At 42.5% G+C, this 14,725-nt stretch overlaps 1 protein-coding gene across 2 annotated transcripts in view; it reads right to left on the bottom strand.

Moving 5' to 3' along the window:
- Positions 1 to 1,323: 1,323 nt before the first annotated feature.
- LOC111964301 (GDNF family receptor alpha-4-like) overlaps positions 1,324 to 14,725 on the bottom strand; it is a 27,197-nt gene continuing 13,795 nt past the window's right edge. Inside the window, exons 7-8 of one of the 2 annotated variants that reach the window (XM_023988146.2) lie at positions 13,019 to 13,182; positions 1,324 to 7,044 (exon numbers count right to left, since the gene is read on the bottom strand). In XM_023988146.2, coding sequence (XP_023843914.1) covers positions 6,847 to 7,044; positions 13,019 to 13,182 — 362 coding nt within the window. In that variant the 3' untranslated portion in view covers positions 1,324 to 6,846. The remainder of the gene's footprint in view (positions 7,045 to 13,018; positions 13,183 to 14,725) is intronic. The other variant, XM_023988147.2, reaches the window with a different exon arrangement.

Raw genomic sequence — 14,725 nt, 5'->3', positions numbered from 1 at the left:
CATTCTATGAGGGGGGAGGGTGTTCCATGTATTTTACAGTACAAGGGGAGGGTCATGTGAAAATATTTGTAACCTTGGGGAGGGGGTGCATTTTTTTATGACACATTGACACCCCCCCAGTAAATTTCGACATGTCCCTAAGCCCATGCAGCCATGCAATCCCCTTTGGTTCAGAGCATGTAGATCTCATGCACTAAATGATGGCAGGTTAGAATGTAAGGATTCATGCCTTTTTCTGCTGGTAGAGGACTGTAGAGTGTTTATGCATGTATTAGCCATACATTGACCCTTCGAGTCCAAAACGGGAAGTTTTAAAAAATGAGGTCGTTTTCAATCCTCCAGAGTATCTCTAATGAGTGGGTAATTATTTAATGCATGAATCTAAGCTGATGTCCTTAAGATTTGTCCTTAAAGCTTTTCGAAATATGATATTTCTCAATTCATAGATTTTGGGGTTTGGCAACGTCTGTCCCCGCTTTTGTCCTGATTAGTGTACTTAATGCACCTGCAATAAAACTGCATCACCCAGTCATCAAACCCATCAATTCTTCTAACATTTCATCTGCTCAGATAAAACTGCATCACCCAGTCATCAAACCCATCAATTCTTCTAACATTTCATTCTGCTCAGATAAAACTGCACACCCAGTCATCAAACCCATCAATTCTTCTAACATTTATCTGCTCAAGAAAAAACTGCATCACCCAGTCATCAAACCCATCAATTCTTCTAACATTTATCTGCTCAGTAAAACTGCATCACCCAGTCATCAAACCCTCAATTCTTCTAATTTTAATCTGCTCAGATAAAACTGCATCACCCAGTCATCAAACCCATCAATTCTTCTAACATTTCATCTGCTCAGATAAAACTGCATCACCCAGTCATCAAACACATCAATTCTTCTAATATTTAATCTGCTCAGATAAAGCTGCAGATCAGTGTTGATCTATGTTCCTGTCACGTTCTGACCTTAGTTCCTTTTTTATGTCTTTATTTTAGTTGGTCAGGGCGTGAGTTGGGGTGGGCATTCTATGTTGTTTTTCTATATTTTGTTCTGTTGTTATATTTCTATGTGTTTGGCCTAGTATGGTTCTCAATCAGAGGCAGGTGTTGTTTTTTTTTTTTCTGTGTTCATTTTGATTTATTAAAAATCTATTATGGACACTTACCACGCTGCACATTGGTCCGATCCTTGCTACTCCTCAGACGAAGAGGAAATCCGTTACAGTTCCAGAGAAATGGGTAGGAATTTTGGTAAAAACATGAGCTTCAGATCCCCCAAAAAGTGTAGACATGCAAAAGAATGCACATAGAAAACATTAATTGAAGATTTTTTTATTATTGTATGTAGTTGTTTTTTCACACAGCATTGTACATTTCTCACTCTTAATGAAGAACCACACAGAGCTCACACCTGATTGTAAACCCATTTCACCAGCTAGGAATCGGGCCAGACTGAACTCATGGCCAAGGAGGTGGATGGATGGTGACACAGGTAGGGGTGAGCAGTGCACTGTGTGGCTTAAAACAGCGCTGATGGCTGGGACATTTTGGCATTCCTGAACTTTCTGAAGTTCTAAAAAAACTAATTATTAAAACAAGGATTAATGTTTCTGCTAATCCAGTTGATGTTTCATGTACAACTCAGACCACCTAGAGTCATTCGTTCCTCGCTCCAACTGAAGTATTCATAGGCACTTCAGTGCAATGAGCTTTACTATGTTACATGTATAATTTCTAAGTCTTTCACTGGCCTCAGCCATAAATAACGGGTCCATTTTCTAAATGATGACCATTTTGATTTTAATGGACAGAGCCCAAAACTGTTTTAGAAGGCTGGCAGAGAGGCAGGCAACTGCTCAAGTTGAACGTATTAACCAGCTTGCCAACTGAGGATCACGTTCAAGAAGTGGTCTTACACCATTTCCACAGAGTGCAACAACTCTCAGGAGTGGTGTGATTCAGACAGCTAATCCTATTTCACACGACTGAGAGGGGCTTGGTGGCATTGGCTGAGTAAATGAGCAGTTTGATTCTAATGTGGAACATGATGATCATCATATACCCGACTAAAAATGACCATCAACATGGATATCAAGGTCAAGCTATGGAGGTGCTGTCGTTACTGTTTATTACCTGTGCCAACGCCAGCAACACAAACAGAACACTGCAGAACAACAGGGTTACACTGTTACAGACAGAGAGACTGACAGATGCTTGACCATAATCAATGCATATAAACACTTACAAGAGGAATTACATAAGATCCGATATGTGATGTAACAGGGAAGACACAACCCTATATGGCACAGCCCGCTCTCAAGGAGTATAACAACAAGAGAAAACAAAACCAAACAAATGTATATACATTTTTGGTTTAAAGTATACATACCAACATTAACAAAAACAATCTTTGCACGTATTTGATGGTACAGTGTTTGTTGTTTCCACATAAAAGGAAAAGATGAGCAGTAGTAGTAGTAGACGTAGAGGCATGTTGTCTGTGAGGGGTAGCAGTTGATCGTAACATGGACCTGAGGACAGACAGTGATGGGAATGTACAGTATGTATGGGAGAGTGGCGCTGTCTGTCTGTGAAGAGAAACTGAGGTGAAGGCACATTAAAGCACAGCAATAGTGCAGTGGAACAGACACTCGCCTCGTAGCCACAGGCACAAAAATACATCTCAGAGGCTTGACTACAACACTAATGCTACTGAGAGCCTTAGGAGCCATTGCCGTCTTTCTCTCTCTCTCACTCTCTCACTCTCTAAGTCTCTCTGCATCTATGTCGGTCACTCTCCCAAATCCCCCACTGTCTCACTTTCTCATTCCCTCCCTCCCTACCTCTCCCTTTATCCGTGGATTTATTTTAGTACGAAAACACTATATCAACTGGGTATGTTACCATTGGGTATGGTAATAGAACGCAAAATCAGACATCTTTGGATATTATTAAAAGCGTTTGGGCCGGGGAGGGAAATATGTGTACAGCTGTACAAACGTAAAAAATTCTGAGTTGGCACGCTCGATAACTCTTGCTGTTTGCTTGTATGGCTTATGCTCATATTTACTTAGGATGTTTCAGTGTGTAAATCAAGGCTTGCCTCTCTCATATCCTCTCTGGTGCTGTCACTCACTTTGACGATCACTAGCATAAGGATCCATTGCCAAGCAGTGAGAAATGACTGCCTATTAAAAAACAACAACAGTCATCATGAACGTCACTGTCCAGATTGGAGAGGGTGTTGGGCTCCACTAATGCCATCTTGCCTGCTTAATTAACACTCAGAATGAAGTCACAGCTACTCCCCTCACCCTGGTCCCATCCATTCTTAGACACTGGTGGCAGATGATGCAATTATTTATTTATTGACCCTTACTTTACCAGGTAATGTGGCTCTCCGTAGCCGATGTGAGTAAGACCTTTAAACAGGTCAACATTCACAAGGCCGCAGGGCCAGATGGATTACCAGGACGTGTACTCCCGAGCATGCGCTGACCAACTGGCAAGTGTCTTCACTGACATTTTCAACCTCTCCCTGTCTGAGTCTGTAATACCAACATGTTTCAAGCAAACCACCATAGTCCCTGTGCCAAAGAACACTAAGGTAACCTGCCTAAATGACTACTGACCCGTAGCACTCATGTCTGTAGTCATGAAGTGCTTTGAAAGGCTGGTCATGGCTCACAACAGCATTTTCCCAGAAACCCTAGACCCACTCCAATTTGCATACCGCCCCAACAGATGATGCAATCTCTATTGCACTCCATACTGTCCTTTCCCACCTGGACAAAAGGAACACCTATGTGAGAATGCTATTCATTGACTACAGCTCAGCATTCAACACCATAGTGCCCTCAAAGCTCATCACTAATCTTAGGATCCTGGGACTAAACACCTCCCTCTGCAACTGGATCCTGGACTTCCTGACGGGCCGCCCCCAGGTGGTAAGGGCAGGTAACAACACCTCCGCCATACTGATCTTCAACACGTGGGCCCCTCAGGGGTGCGTGCTCAGTCCCCTCCTGTACTCCCTGTTCACTCATGACTGTATGGTCAGGCACGACTACAACACCATCATTAAGTTTGCTGATGACACAACAGTGGTAGGCCTGATCACAGACAACGATGAGGAAGCCTATAGGGAGGAGGTCAGAGACCTGGCCGTGTGGTGCCAGGACAACAACCTCTCCCTCAACATGATCAAGACAAAGGAGAGGATTGTGGACTACAGGAAAAGGAGGAACGAGCACACCCCCATTCTCATTGACGGGGCTGTAGTGAAGCAGGTTGAGAGCTTCAAGTTCCTTGCTGTCCACATCACAAACAAACTATGATGGTCCAAGCACACCAAGGCAGCCGTGAAAAGGGCATTACAAAACCTAATCCCCCTCAGGAGACTGAAAATATTTGGCATGGGTCCTCAGATCCTCAAAAGGTTCTACAGCTGCACCATCGAGAGCATCCTGACTGGTTGCATCACTGCCTGGTATGGCAACTGCTTGGCCTCCGACTGCAAGGCACTACAGAGGGTAGTGCTTACGGCCCAGTACATCACTGGGGCCAGGCTTCCTGCCATCCAGGACCTCTACATGTATACCAGGCAGTGTCAGAGGAAGGCCCTAAAAATTGTCAAAAACTCCAGCCACCCTAGTCATAGACTGTTCTCTCTGCTACCACACGGCAAGCAGTACCAGAGTGTCAAGTCTAGGTCCAAAAGGCTTCTCAACCGCTTCTACCACCAAGCCATAAGCCTCCTGAACAGCTAATGAAATGGCTACCCAGACCCCTCTTTTACGCTGCTGCTACTCTGTTTATTATCTATGCATAGTCACTTTAACTCTACCTACATGTACATATTACCTCAATTACCTCACATTGACTCGGTACCGGTACCCCCTGTATATAGCCTCTCTTACCGCTGCTCTTTAATTTTTTGTTACTTTTATTTCTTATTTTTTACTCATCTATTTTTTACTTAACACATTTTTATTAAAACTGCATTGCTGGTTATGGGCTTGTAAGTAAGCATTTCACTGTAAGGTTATATTCGGCACATGTGACAAATACAATTTGATTTGATGTTGGGAATTTAGCCAGGACACCAGGGTCAACACCCCTACTCGTACAATAAGTGCCATGGGATCTTTATTGACCACAGAGAGTCAGGACATTTTAAAGTCCCATCCAAAAGACAGCACCATATGCAGGGCAATGTCCCCTTCACAGCCCTGGGATCTCCTTAGAGGGAAGAGCACCCCCTACTGGCATTTCAACACCTCTTCCAGCAGCATCTGATCTCCCATCCAGGACCAACCCTGCTTAGCTTCAGAGGCATGCCAGCAGTGGGATGCAGGGTGGTATGCTGCTGGCAGAGATATCTGTAGCACTGATATGCCCAGTAAATATTTATCTCTTTTAAGCATCATGTATTATCTGTGAGAACATGAGTCTTATCTAACATCTCCCTCAAGAAGGGAAAGATGTCGATGAATAAACGACACATTCACAATTCCACAGTAAAGTAGGTCCCCCTTTAACCATCACCAATAGTATTTTACCTACTTCCCCTCAGGTGGGAGCTAATTTTCCAAGTTCACAAGAAAATGAGTGACGCAAGAAAAAAAAACATTAACATCAGCAAAAGATTTATCAGGCAGAGAGAGAGAGAAAGGCTCAATGTGATGCTCAATGATCAGAGTTGCCAGAGGCTCTATAGTACCCCATCTCCCCACTTTCTCCCTGATCAAACACAGTCAGGAAAAGGATGGCTAAGTGTGATATTGTCTCTCCAAAACTATAACAACACCTAGGGACAGAAAGCATTTGTGAACCTCAGACAGCAGTAAATTGGTTCCTCTCTCCCCTGAGCCCAAACCCAGACGGCCTCAGCACCTGCCCGCTGAGCTATCTGATTTCATTTTTTATTGCTTATTCCGTTTTCCTCGACCATTGTCATTACTAGAATTTTGTCTCATTGTGCCTGTGGTGGATTTTTCAGACCTCCTCAACTAAGCGGAGAATAAGTGGTGTATGAACTAGAGAGGGGAAACAACGGGCCAGTGGCTTCTAGTCTGAAGTGGTGAAGAAGGAAGCAAACAAAGGGAGCAACAGAGATAGGAGGAAGAACTACAGAACTACAAAACAACATCATCCCTCAATCTATCTTTTCTTTAGTTATTGGCTTATGGCAAAGACAACATAGACAAAGTGGCTCAACCAACAACCCTGCTATCCAAGGGAACATAGCATGATGAAATAAGGGAAGATAACAGAGGAGAGAGAAGATATGAGGCATGGCCCAAAAATCAAAAGGAATGAACTATCATGGTTCCACCAATCATTGGTCATGTTTTCTTTGAGATAGGTGCTGTTACTGGCCTTGGGCGATGTGGGCTCCTCATGAAGAGGGAGAGTGGAGCTGGATGCCCAATCTTGAGGCAGGCACTGGACAGACAGCCACATCGATTCATCCAGACAGACCTTATTAATTCATCCATTTATTTATTTATCTGCACAGCTTGTTCAACTCCATGTGTACTGATGTGAGAGAGAAGAGCTAAGAGATGGGCAGCTAGGACTACTAAAGAACATGAGCAGTCGGAGCAGGAGAGATAGAGATTGCAGAAAAATAATGATGGAAATTAACAAAGGAAAACCGAAAGCATGAAACGGATGTAAGACAGAGTGCCATAGGAGAAAGGTGTGAATGTCCATTTCCTCATTGTGGTTGTTCTTCCCTCAACCTTAAGTCTCCTCATCAGTCTCAGTGCCATGGTGGAGGTGACCCAGTGAATGTGATACTGTAGCTGATCATAAGAGGGGTAGTAGGGGGCTCGTTATACCGGACACCACCAGCCCAGCATAGCAGCAGGCAGCAGCAGCAGGGGCAGCATGGGTGCTGTGTGGCTTGCCGCTCCTCTACGGCCTCCTCGGGTCCCGGAGCCCACACTAGACTTCTCCTTCTCAGAATACAGTGGGATAACATTGAATTCCTGGCTTTCCTCCTCTACCTCCTCTTCCTCACTGTCCTCCACCTGAAAGACAGAGGGGATGTAATATAATAAATAATTTGTTATTAAAGTAACTGCCCAGTGAAAATCACACTTTTAATAGTTCATATTCTGTTAATTCATATCCAAATAATGCTCATCCTATACTCGTATTTGTGGCCAAAGCATAAATTGGAGAAAAACCACATCAAAAACCCCAACTCAAACATGTATCTCAAACGTACCATTTCAAAAATGTTTGCTATTTCCTCATAGAACATGTCATCTCCCTGAGGAGGATGAGTTGGCCAATCAGTGCTCTAGAGGAGGATGAGCTGGCCAATCAGTAGTCTACTCGCGTTAATATTTTTAACGACCGGTATACGCCCACAACATTCCAACACAGAAAAGTTGCTTTTTATTTCATGGAAATCTGGAAACACTGGGCATTTACTTTAAAATAAAGGGAGCAGAACTTGCAGGTAACTACCGCACATTGTGCATGCTGTATCTGCTTGGTAGAACTAAATAGTGATAGTAAATTGGATTCGAAGATCAAGCTTGGAAGAAAATAAGATCCATTATTTGCAGTGAGTAGTCATGAGCTTCCTACCAGACACGAATGGCAACTCAGCATTAAGCAAAACATGTTGTATTTAGGTGTTGAATTCAGAATCCAAAAGGTGTCAGCATCTTTTTTTATTAGAAAGAAAGGTGAGAATCTTGGTCATGGTATTGGATCAACAGAGTGAGAAGTGTATTAAAAAGGAACATCTTGAACCTGCACTCAGGGGGAGGGAGGCTTACAGCCTCTTCACACTTAATACACTAGTAGGGTAAAAAATACCATCGGCTACACATATTACTCAAATGAACACTTGTGTACTTGCTATGTCTTGAACGCTACCGCCGGAGGTAGCGCACGACACTCCCCCGACAGTTGCCCCCTTGAAGCAGGGCAGCGTAAAAAGAATTGTCTCATTGAGCCAACACTCCTACAGTATAAATGGTAAAAGCAGAGCAATGTTTTTGAAACAGCAGCAATGTTTAGACATTTTCCTTATTTTTGAGACTTGTTTTTCATTTGTAACAATGTGTGGTGATTTCAGAGGTGGCAGGTCCTGGAGCGAGCGGTACGGGGGAAATTGTTTTCCTGGGACGTAGAATTGTTCCTGCTCTGTTAGTAGGCTAACCTAACCAACTCCAGACCCTAGTTGCAGCATAGGTCATAGTAATAAATCAGCTGTAAAAAAAACTGTTTTATATGGCCTATGATATGGCCTATGATATGGTCTATGATATGGTCTATGATATGGCCTATGATATGGCCTATGATATGGCCTATGATATGGCCTATGATATGGCCTATGATATGGCCTATGATATGGTCTATGATATGTGTCATATTGATATGGTCTAATGCTATGATTATGGTCCTATTGATATGAGCCTAATGATATGGCCTATGATATGGCCTATGCATATATGCCTATGAATATGGCCTATGATATGGCCTATGATATGGCTATGATATGGTCTATGATATGGGTCTATGATAAGGCCTATGATATGGCCTATGATATGGCCTATGATATGGCCTATTGATATGGCCTATGATATGGCTCATGATATGGCCTATGATAATGGCCTATGATATGGCCTATGATATGCCTATGATATGGCCTATGATATGGCCTATGATATGGCCTATGAATATGGCCTATGATAAGGTCTATGATATGGCCTATGATAAGGCCTATGATATGGCCATATGATATGGCCTATGATATGGCCTATGATATGGCCTATGATATGGCCTATGATATGGCCTATGATATGGCCTATGATAAGGTCTATGATATATGGCTATGATAGGCCTATGATATGGCCATCGATATGGCCTATGATATGGCTATGATATGGCTATGATATGCCTATGAAAGGTCTATGATATGGCCTATGATATGGCCTATGATATGGCCTATGATAAGGTCTATGATATGGCCTATGATAAGCCTATGGATTATGGCCTATGATATGGCCTATGATATGGCCTATGATAATGGCCTATGATATGGCCTATGATATGGCCTATGATAGATATGGCCTATGATATGGCCTATGATAATGGTCTATGATATGGCTATGATATGGCCTATGATATGCCTATGATATGGCCTATGATATGGCCTAATGATTATGGCCTATGATATGGCCTATGATATGGCCTATGAGTATGGCCTATGATATAATGCCTATATGATATGGCCTATGATAAGGTCTATGATATGGCCTATGATAAGGCTATGACTAGGCCTATGATAATGGCCTATGATATGGCCTATATATGGCCTATAATGATAAGGCTAGATAGGCCTATGATATGGCCTAATGATATGGCCTATGATATGGGTCTATGATAATGGCCTATGTATGGCTATCGATATGGGCCCATGAGTATGGTCTATGGATATCCTATGATATGGCCTATGATATGGCCTATGATATGGCCTATGATATGGCCTATGATATGGCCTATGATATGGCCTATGATATGGCCTATGATGGGACCAGATTACTTTTCTAATCAGGTTATATGTTTTTTTTTTAAACGACTGGAAAAACTCCTCGTCCAAGGGAGGATGAAAACATTAAAACCCTTTACACAGACAGAGACAACAATTGCGATCAGACAAAAACAAACAAAAAACGAACAGGGCTGAGCTGGCTGTATGCAGGGTTGCATCGTTAGGTCTTTGATGGGTAATTAAAAAGACACTCATACAGTATGTCATCACTATTGTGTTGATTGAATTAATCAATCTAATAATTATGACACACTCCTCACTATTGTCATTGGTTGCACTGGTTGCACAAGCACTCATGACATCACCCTGAAGAAGGCACAGTGATGCCGAAACGTTGGTGATTTACCCAATAAATTACTGGGAGTTATATATATATGGAGTGTGCGACTCTCTTTGTTTTTTATAGCTTACGATTGATTAATTCCAGTCAATAACTTTGGATTAAAAAGGCCAAGGTCGCCTAGCCCCCCGAAGTGTGAATATAAACCACATTTGATCAAATTCACATTTTCTCAGAATACAAATAACTGGGCCTATTTTAGGCAATAAATACATACATTTGAAGTCGGAAGTTTACATACACTTAGGTTGGCATCATTAAAACTAGTTTTTCAACCACTCCACAAATTTCTTCTTAACAAACTATAGTTTTGGCAAGTCGGTTAGGACATCTACTTTGTGCATGACACAAGTCATTTTTCCAACAATTGTTTTACAGACAGATTATTTCACTTATAATTCACTGTATCACAATTCTAGTGGGTCAGAAGTTTACATACACTAAGTTGACTGTGCCTTTAAACAGCTTGGAAAATTCCAGAAAATGATGTCATGGCTTTAGAAGCTTCTGATAGGCTAATTGACATAATTAGAGTCAATTGGAGGTGTACCTGTGGATGTATTTCAAGGCCTACCTTCAAACTCCGTGCCTAGTTGCTTGACATCATGGGAAAATCAAAAGAAATCAGCCAAGACCTCAGAAAAAAAATTCTATGTCTGGTTCATCCTTAGGAGCAATTTCCAAATGCTTGAAGGTACCACGTTCATCTGTACAAACAATAGTACGCAAGTATAAACACCATGGGAACACGCAGCCGTCATACCGCTAAGGAAGGAGACGCGTTCGGTCTCCTAGAGATGAACGTATTTTGGTGCGAAAAGTGCAAATCAATCTCAGAACAACAGCAAAGGACCTTGTGAAGATGCTGGAGGAATCAGGTACAAAAGTAACTATATCTACAGTGAAACGAGTCCTATATCGACATAACCTGAAAGGCCGCTCAGCAAGGAAGAAGCCACTGCTCCAAAACCGCCATAAAAAAATCAGACTATGGTTTGCAACTGCACATGGGGACAAAGATTGTACTTTTTGGAGAAATGTGCTCTGGTCTGATGAAACAAAAATAGAACTGTTTGGCCATAATGACCATTGTTATGTTTGGAGGAAAAAGGGGGAGGCTTGCAAGTCGAAGAACACCTCCCAACCGGGATGCACGGGGGTGGCAGCATCATGTTGTGGGGGTGCTTTGCTGCAGGAGGGACTGGTGRACTTCACAAAATAGATGGCATCATGAGGGAGGAAAATTATGTGGATATATTGAAGCAACAGCTTAAGTCAGGAAGTTAAAGCTTGGTCGRAAATGGGTCTTCCAAATGGACAATGACCCCAAGCATACTTCCAAAGTTGTGGCAAAATGGCTTAAGGACAACAAATTCAAGGTATTGGAGTGCCAATCACAAAGCCCTGACCTCAATCCTATAAAACATTTGTGGGCAGAACTGAAAAAGCGTGTGCAAACAAGGAGGCCTACAAACCTGACTCAGTTACACCAGCTCTGTCAGGAGAAATGGGCCAAAATTCACCCAACTTATTGTGGGAAGCTTGTGGAAGGCTACCCGAAACGTTTGACCCAAGTTAAACAATTTAAAGACAACGCTACCAAATAGTAGTTGTTATCAGTAGGCTACAGTTGATCAGACTGAATCACAGACTAATTGTGCAAGTTGGCAAATCATGAGGTTTTTTATTTTATTTATATTTTTGGTGGCGGGTATGGGCTTCCATATAAAAGAGCTTGTCGTGGTGAATTCACTTATACCCATGTTTTCAGTCACAATTTGCTTTTACCACATGTAATGACTTGTAATGACTTCATTTTACCTTTATTTAACTAGGCAAGTCAGTTAAGAACAAATTCTTATTTACAATGACGGCCTACCCCGGCCAAGCCGTAACCCGGACGACGCTGGGCCAATTGTGCGCCGCCCTATGGGACTCCCAATCACAGCCGGTTGTGATACAGCCTGGAATCAAACCAGGGTCTGTAGTGACACCTTTAGCAATGAGATGCAGTGCCTTAGACCACTGCGCCACTCGAGAGCCCCATATTAATCCAAATGAAGCCTGGTTTGTTGTAAGGTAGGCCTACTGTACTTTTCTATTCGTGTGATCAATCAATCATTCATTTTTGATAGGCTAACCGTACTTGATGAAGGCCGTCATAGTAACGCCGTGCTTTTGTCTTGAAGTTAAAATGTAGAGTGTAGCCTACAGACAACAAAAATAAACCCTTTAATTGTCTGCACATACATGCTTTGAATTGTTGCATTATTGAAGAGTGTAATATGGTTAGGTTGCATTATTCAATAGTGTAATATGTTTTAGAAGATAAGTTTCTGTCATTGTTGAATAGTTTGTGCTTACTGGCTAGTGACTACCGTGATATTTACAGTCAATTTGAGCTGCATACCAAGAATGTTGTGTTGCCAGCGACAACGAAAGGTAAGGCAAGGATGTAATGTGAATTGAAAAGTAGAATTCTCTTTCGCCACCCCGCTCCTCAGACGCTCCTTCATATCTTGTTGTGGGAATAGAGACTTAGAGGTTAGCAGTAGAGAAGAGAGGGAGGGATTGGAACTGTGTAAAGGAGAGGAGAAAGGGAGTGAGGAGGATTAGGATGGCAAGAGAAAGGAGGATAGGAGACAGATGGGTGTGAATAAATGAATATCAACAACTCAAGAGGATTGATGCTCCCTCCTGCAAACACCTCTGCCTAATCCTCACACACTGTGAGAGAGAGAGGGAGTGTGAAGAAGCTAGGGACAGAGAGATAGTGAGAAAAAAGGTAAGGAGGAAATCCTGGGTCTCTGTTCAATGCGTCAGTAATGTGTTGACTGTGAGCCTTGTGTTGAGACAGATGTGTTGGGAGTGTATCTCAGGTCAGGTCTGTGAGTGAGCGTTGACACTCAGGCAGCTCCGTTGGCGCTCATGTCACACCGTGGGTCATCATGCAGTTCACAGAGCATCCCTGACCCAGTGAGAACCCACTTTAGAAAAACCCATGGAACAAGCTTTTTGTCCACCATTGTTTTTAAGTTAGTGTACAGCCATTATGCAGACTGGGTTTGGTAAGGCAATGAAGAGTACTTACACTCACACTGTTGCGTTCTGATAAAATGTTAACGTTGACATTGATCTTGTCCTTGTCCTGAAAGATGCGTGGAGAGGGGGTGGCTGATGCGTGGTGACGAGGGGGCAGGGTCGTGCTCTCCACAGGGCGAGGGGAAGAGCCACCCAAATAACTGATAGCATTACCTGAGACAACAACAGACATCATCATTATCATCACCATCATTATCATCATCTCCATTCATCATCACCATATCATCATCACCATCCATCATCATCACCATCCATTATCACCATCCATCATCATCACCATCCATCATCATCATCATCACCATCCATCATCATCACCATCCATCATCACCATTCATCATCACCATATCATCATCACCATATCATCATCACCATCCATCATCATCACCATCCATCATCACCATCCATCATCACCATATCATCATCACCATCCATCATCACCACCATCCATCATCATCATTATCACAATCTATCATCATCATCATCATCACAATCCATTATCATCACCATCCATCATCATCATCATCACCATCCATTATCACCATCATCACCATCCATCCATCATCACAATCCATCATCACCATCACCATCCATCACCATCACCATCCATCATCATCACCATCCATTATCATCACCATCCATCATCATCACCATCCATTATCATCATCACCATCCATTATCACCATCCAAAAATCATCATCACCATCCATCATCATCATCACCATCATTGTCACCATCATCACCATCGTCGTCATCATCATCACCACCATCATCATCATCACCATCATTATAATCATCGTCATAATCATCACCACCATCATCATCACCATAATCATCATCGTTGCCATTATCATCACCATAATCATCATCGTCAACATCATCACCTCTATTTTACCCACTGCTGATGATGCAAATGTCCTCAGAATTATTCATAGTAGTCATGAATTCATTAATCAACTGGGCATTGAACCCTTAAAGGTGGGGGGGTTAATGGGTGTGTTCACTCGTGTGTGGGGCAAGCATTTGTACATTCCCTCTGCCTAAACAGTACACAGTTACAGCCATTCACCCTTCTAGATAACTTGAAACCGTCTAAGCAGGTCTTGCGTCTTGAAGTCGCCTAGGACAGCTAGTGATAGCCAACTTCCTTCGCCAATTAGCTTCAGCTGGCTGGTGTGCGATCGTGGCAAAGTTGGTTTAACATTGGATAGTCTATCTCTGGGGCTAGTCAGGTACCGTCAATGTAAATGAGACAGTGTTTTCATATTGCACATCTTTTGGTTGTCTCATTAAATCCTTTAAATATTTGTATATGAATTTCTACAATGTATAGTTGGTTTGAGGTTTTCTTAGAAATTTGGAGCTATTGACATTTAAAAATATTGTCCCATGTACATTGTGTAATTTACTTATGGTCCCTAACGAGCCCCATAGGGATATCTTATGTCAAACCAAATTGACCATGGGCATTATGATCCGGTCGTGTACAGCTGCACTCTGAATTGATTATTATTTGGGTGCTGCCAGCTGTGGGCATGTGGGCAGGATTGAAATAAACCCAACCAAAGGAAAACTGTCACGGTACGCTTCATTCTGTAAGGTACCCTTCATTCTGTTACGGTACCCTTTATTCTGCTACGGTACCCTTCATTCTGTTACGGTACCCTTCATTCTGTTACCTTCATTCTGTTACGGTACC

This window comes from Salvelinus sp. IW2-2015, linkage group LG5 (genome assembly GCF_002910315.2).
Source record: "Salvelinus sp. IW2-2015 linkage group LG5, ASM291031v2, whole genome shotgun sequence".
Taxonomy (NCBI): Eukaryota; Metazoa; Chordata; class Actinopteri; order Salmoniformes; family Salmonidae; genus Salvelinus; species Salvelinus sp. IW2-2015.
This window is presented reverse-complemented; position numbering and strand designations above follow the sequence as displayed.